The sequence below is a fragment of the Vigna angularis genome, chromosome 11 (genome assembly GCF_016808095.1).
Source record: "Vigna angularis cultivar LongXiaoDou No.4 chromosome 11, ASM1680809v1, whole genome shotgun sequence".
NCBI lineage: Eukaryota > Viridiplantae > Streptophyta > Magnoliopsida > Fabales > Fabaceae > Vigna > Vigna angularis.
Window position 1 is genome coordinate 11837591 of NC_068980.1, and position 5896 is coordinate 11843486.

General features: G+C 44.0%; 1 protein-coding gene across 1 annotated transcript; it reads right to left on the minus strand.

The window, feature by feature from the left end:
* Window positions 1-1668: 1668 nt before the first annotated feature.
* LOC108332814 (uncharacterized) lies at window positions 1669-3725 on the minus strand. Its single transcript, XM_017568116.1, has 4 exons — window positions 2895-3725; window positions 2506-2763; window positions 2049-2454; window positions 1669-1967 (listed from the first exon to the last, which is right to left on the minus strand). The coding sequence occupies exons 1-4, from the start codon at window positions 3723-3725 to the stop codon at window positions 1669-1671; spliced, it is 1794 nt and encodes a 597-aa protein (XP_017423605.1).
* Window positions 3726-5896: the final 2171 nt, after the last annotated feature.

Sequence of the window (5896 nt, forward strand, 5' to 3'; positions counted from 1 at the left end):
CTTCTGCCTACTCTAAGACGCCTGCATCCTTTCCTAAATCAATTTCACCTTATCAATCGTCTGCTGAATCAACTTCGGCCCAGTCAAAATTGATTCTCCATCCTGAAACCAGCACAGAGGCGTCCTACACCTTCTCCCATACAATGCCTCAAACGGTGCCATACCAATGTTGGTCTGATAACTGTTGTTGTAGGTGAACTCTACCAACGACAACACTTCATCCCAACCTCCCAAATGATCCAAGACACACGTCCTCAATAAATCCTCCAATGTCTGGATCGTCCTTTCTAACTGGTCATCGGTCTGTGGATGATAAGCTGAACTCATCTGAAGTCGACTACCCAACTCACTCTGAAGAGTTTGCCAAAAACGAGAAGTAAACCTTGGATCTCTATCTGATACTATGCTGGAAGGCACCCCATGCAGTCTCACCACTTCTCTGATATACAACTGAGCAAGCTTAACCATAGACATCCTCAAATTGACTGCCAAGAAATGAGCGCTCTTGGTCAGTCTGTCAACAATCACCCAAATAGCATCATGACCTTTTACCGTTCGTGGTAAATGGGTAACAAAATCCATAGCTATGCTATCCCATTTCCACTCTGGAATCTCCAACTGCTGTAACAAACCTCCAGGTCGTTGATGCTCCACTTTAACCTTCTGACAGGTCAAACAAGAAGCTACAAACCATGCAACGTCACCCTTCATTCAAGACTACTAAAAAGAATTCTTGAGGTCTTGATACACTTTAGTCATGCCAGGATGCATGCTAAAACGACTCTGATGACCCTCCTCAAGAATTAATCTCTTCAGCTCATAATCCTTAGGAACACAAACTCTGCTTCTGAACCGCAGTATACCATCCGTCCCCACACTGAAATCTCTACCCTGCTCGGTACCGATCAACCCGGTTGATTTCTGAAGCTCTTCATCCAATAACTGTTTCTCTCTGATACGGTCCAACAACCCACTAGACACCACCAAACTGCTGCATCTGATAAAATCTGACTCTAACTCCACCTGTAGTCTCAAGTTCCTGAAGCTTTCCACCAACTCCAATTCTCTAACCGTCAAAGCTAATACATGAATCTTCTTCCTACTCAACGCATCAGCAACCACGTTCTCTTTCCCCGAATGGTAGAGAAGATCAAACTCAAAGTATTTCAAAAACTCCATCCATCTCCTCTGCCTCATGTTCAACTCCTTCTGATCAAAGAGATACTTCAAACTCTTATGATCACTGAACACCTGAAACTGTGTTCCATACAAATAGTGCCTCCAGATCTTCAAGGCAAATACAACTACTGCCAACTCCAAGTCATGAGTAGGGTAATTCTTCTCATGAACCTTAAGTTGCCTTGAAGCATAGGCGACTACCTTTCTTTCCTGCATCAACACACAACGAAGTCCTTGATAGGAAGCATCACAGAAAACCTCAAAAGGTTTTCCTGTGTTAGGGATTACCAACACCAGAGCACTAGTCAACCTCTGCTTCAACTCCTGAAAACTAGACTCACACCGGTCTGTCCAAGCAAAAGGCTGATCTTTCCTCATCAACTGAGTCAACGGCGCTACCATTCTAGAGAAACCTTCTATGAAACGACGATAGTAGCCCGCTAAGCCAAAAAAACTCCTGATTTCAATGGCAGACTTCGGTCTCTCCCACTAAAGCACGGCTTGAACCTTAGCTGGATCCACAGCAATTCCACCCGCTGAGATAACGTGCCCTAGAAACTGCACTTCTTCTAACCAGAACTCACACTTAGACAGTTTAGCGTAAAACTTTTTCTCTCTCAAAATCCCAAGCACTATCCTAAGGTGATTCTCATGCTCCTCCCAAGTCTTAGAATAAATAAGTATGTCATCTATAAAGACAACAACAAACTTATCTAAGAACGGCCTGAAGATTCTGTTCATATAGTCCATGAATATGGTTGGCGCATTAGTCACACCAAACAGCATAACTACATACTCATAATGACCATATCTGGACCTAAAGGCAGTCTTCTGCACATCACCTGCCTTGACCAGAATCTAGTGATAACCTGACCTCAGGTCAATCTTGGAGAAAACAGTAGCCCCATACAACTGATCCATCAAGTCATCGATCCTGGGCAACGGATATTTGTTCTTGATGGTTAACTTGTTCAATTGCCTGTAGTCTATACACAGTCTGGAGCTACCATCCTTCTTCTTCACAAGCAACACAGGCGCACCCCACGGAGAAACACTTGGTCTGATGAATTGTTTCTCAAGCAAATCCTCAACTTGCTTCTTCAGCTCAGCTAACTCAGCTTGAGCCATTCTATACGGCGATATTGATACTGGTCCTACTCCAGGCACCAAATCAATAGAGAACTCGACTTCCCTCTGAGGGGGCAACCCCGACACTTCCTCAGGAAACACATCCAAAAACTCACTCACCATTGAGTGATCTAGACCATGCCCACTCTACTCAATTGACAGATGCGATAACACGAGAAAACAACAAGCACCTTCTACCAAATCTTGCTTCAGCTGCCCTGAAGACAACAACACTACCCCTTCTTCTTCAAGAAAAACTAACTTCTTCTCACCGCAGTCTATGAGAATGCGATTGGCAAATAGCCAATCCATCCCCAAGATCACATCTAATCCTTGCAAAGGTAAACAAATGAGGTTTACCTTGAACGGACGTCCTTCTACAACCACAAAACATCTAGCACACAAGGTAGATGTCTTGACCAACCCCGAAGTGGGAGTAGCTACAGCCAAGTCATACTGTAACTCGCTCACTACCAGACCCAAAATAGCCACGCAATCTTCTGACACAAAGGAGTGTGTCGTTCCAGAATCAAATAACACACAACATTCTCTACCATTCAACACATAACGCCCAACAATAAGAGTACCTGAGCTGGCTGCCTCTGACCCCGATATAGCATACATCCTGCCTGAAGCCTACGATCTGGCACCGCCCCTCGGATGTGCTCTCCTGGCCTGGTGAGTCTGCGGACCTGTCCTCCTGACAGTAGGACAGTCCCGGCGAAATGTCCCTCAACCCGGCATATGTTACATCTTCTGAAACCTGCCATTTGAGGACAGACCGACTGAAGATGGGGACCTCCACAGGAATAACACTTCACTCCCCCAGAGCTGCTGGACGGTCCAGATGACACAAAAGCCTGAGAAGAAGACCCTCTAGGTCTATGAGAAGGAGGCCTAGAATAGGGAGTCCTCCTGGAACTAGAACCGCCTCTGGACATCACCGGTCCTCCCACTCTCAAAGGCTGACTCCTCTGCCTGTCCACTTCCAACTTGGTCTTCTCCATGACCTTTCCCATTTCCACCAAAGCTGGAAATTCTTTAATAGAAAGCCCCTTCACCAACAACTTGATCTCTCCCCTCAAACCATTCTCAAATTTCCGACACTGCCAAACTTCACTCATCGGCACTGTATGAAACCTGATCAGATGCTTGAACCGATCTTCATACTCAGAGATTGACATATTTCCCTGAACCAGCTGTAGAAATTCAATCTCCCTAGCAAATCTGACGCTGTCAGGAAAATATTCAGCATAGAATCTTTCCTTGAACAACTCCCAAGTGATATGAGTGTTACTGCCCTCCATAATGGTCCTCATACTGCTCCACCAGTGACTAGCTTCCCCGGATAATAAATACTCCGTGAAAGCCAATCTATTCTCATCTGAACACCTCTTGGCATTAAAAATGCGCTCCATATCTCCGAACCACCTATCTGCCTCATCTGGGCTAACCTGTCAACTAAACTTGGTTGGACGGTGCTACAAGAAGTTCTCAAGACTCCACTCTTGAGGTTGTGTGGAAGAAGAAGAAGAGGGTCCAGCTACAGCCCTTCCACTGGTCAACAATTCCAAATACTGCCTCTGAGAGGCCTCAGCTGAAAGTCGAGCAGCTTCCAACTACTGCATAGCCACAGAATTTTGTTGTACCAAAGCGGTATTCTACTATCGCATCTCACTGATCACTAATTCCATCATCCTCATCATATCTGGTGCATCAGGATTTGTGGGTGGAGGAGGAGGAGGCCTAGGTGCCATCTTCTGCTTACACAGAGAGAAAGGACATCAGTCCAACTCAAACAGACAAGGATTACTACTAGACATGACTAAGAGCACACAAGCACAAGCAAGGCACACTCACAACCTACAGGATTCCTAAGGAAAGAACTGCTCTAATACCATTAATGTAACATCCCAATATATATAGTGTAACTATAATAAAGAGAAGCAACATGCATGATAAAATAGTACAGTTATCCATCTAAAACATAAAGTGATACCTTTACAATCATAAAAAAACAACTATATATTTAAAACTTTATATACAGACCGAAGACTATTCCAAAACTATCTACAAGTCTCTAAAGAACCAAAAGCGACTACTCAGCAGCAGCATCACCTCCATCCAATGCTTGCTCCAAAGAGACCTCTTCTTCTACTGCTCACATCCAAAGGATGGTCATCGCAGAAGAAGAATAGCGGAACATACAAAACATAAGCACACAACAGGGTAAGCTAGTTTAAACAAAGACTAATCATACCACAATCAATAGAATTCATACAATCATATTATCCATCTTCATCACTTAAACCCTTCACACATAACACACACTGACTTTGATTGTCCGGACTTAGAATAATTGTCGAGCTATGACGGGTCGTGCACTCGTGGTGGCTTCTACTGCTTTGCAAAGCCATTTCCAATGGGTTTCACCCTACCACACTCACGAGGTTAGTCCGTTATCACTCACCTTGGGCCATACTGGAAGCACCTAAGACTAGGACCTCCTGCTACTCCTCACGACATGGATCAATCCTCTCTACTTGAGAATGAAAGACCATTGGAGTTTCAAGATAACCCCCAAGACTGAGCTCCTACATCCATTCTAAACTTACTTGAATCTCAACTAGAGATTCCATTTGAATCACAACATAGGGCACCACCATGTCTCCTCTCCTTGAGGATCATGGAATTACGTCCATAAACCACACTTGAACTTTACCATTTTAATTACCACATACCACAATCACAACAGATATTACATGATACAACTTCAACTTACTTCATACAACACTTATTGATACATATCCAACAACATAAGAACACACAAGACTTGAACTAGAACGTACACCTCGCACAGCGCACACCTTCGCATAGCGAGACTATAAACTTCTCACACAGCGACCTAACTCGCCTTGCGAAAACCAAAGACAGAGACCAACTACTCTGGATCTCTCGCATAGCGACTAAACTGGCTATGCGAATAAAATTGTAAAATGCTACAGACCCCAACCCCTCGCATAGTGGCCCAATTTGCTACGCAAGATCCTCATCTAGAGACTTGACCCCCCAAGCACTCGCAGAGCGAGACCCACTCGCTGATCGAATAAAATGAATAATGGTTCCAGACCCCAACCATTCGCATAGCGATTACACTCGCTATGCGGATTCATAAACAGAGAGCAACCCTCTCAAATCACTCGCACAGCGCACCCATTCGCTATGTGGTTACATTGGCAGAGAACATCTCGCCAAGGTAACTCGCTATGCGAATCCATTCACACAACAAGTCTGCATAATCTACAAAACGAAATTCTGCAGAATTACACAACTCAACCACTCCTTACCAATTCTACTCAACTTGGCCAACTTCTAACACTCCTAATTCGATGTATATACTAAATTAAACTTGACTAAAGGATTCTAAATATTTCTAACACCAATCTAAAGTGTTTATGCAGCAATCTCTACTCTAAAACCTCCAATTCATCAACTTATAGACCCAAAACCAATTCTACCACTTGGAACCTGTTTTTGATCATTTTGATGACTCAAACCAGTCACATATAACCTATCTACACTATCCTAG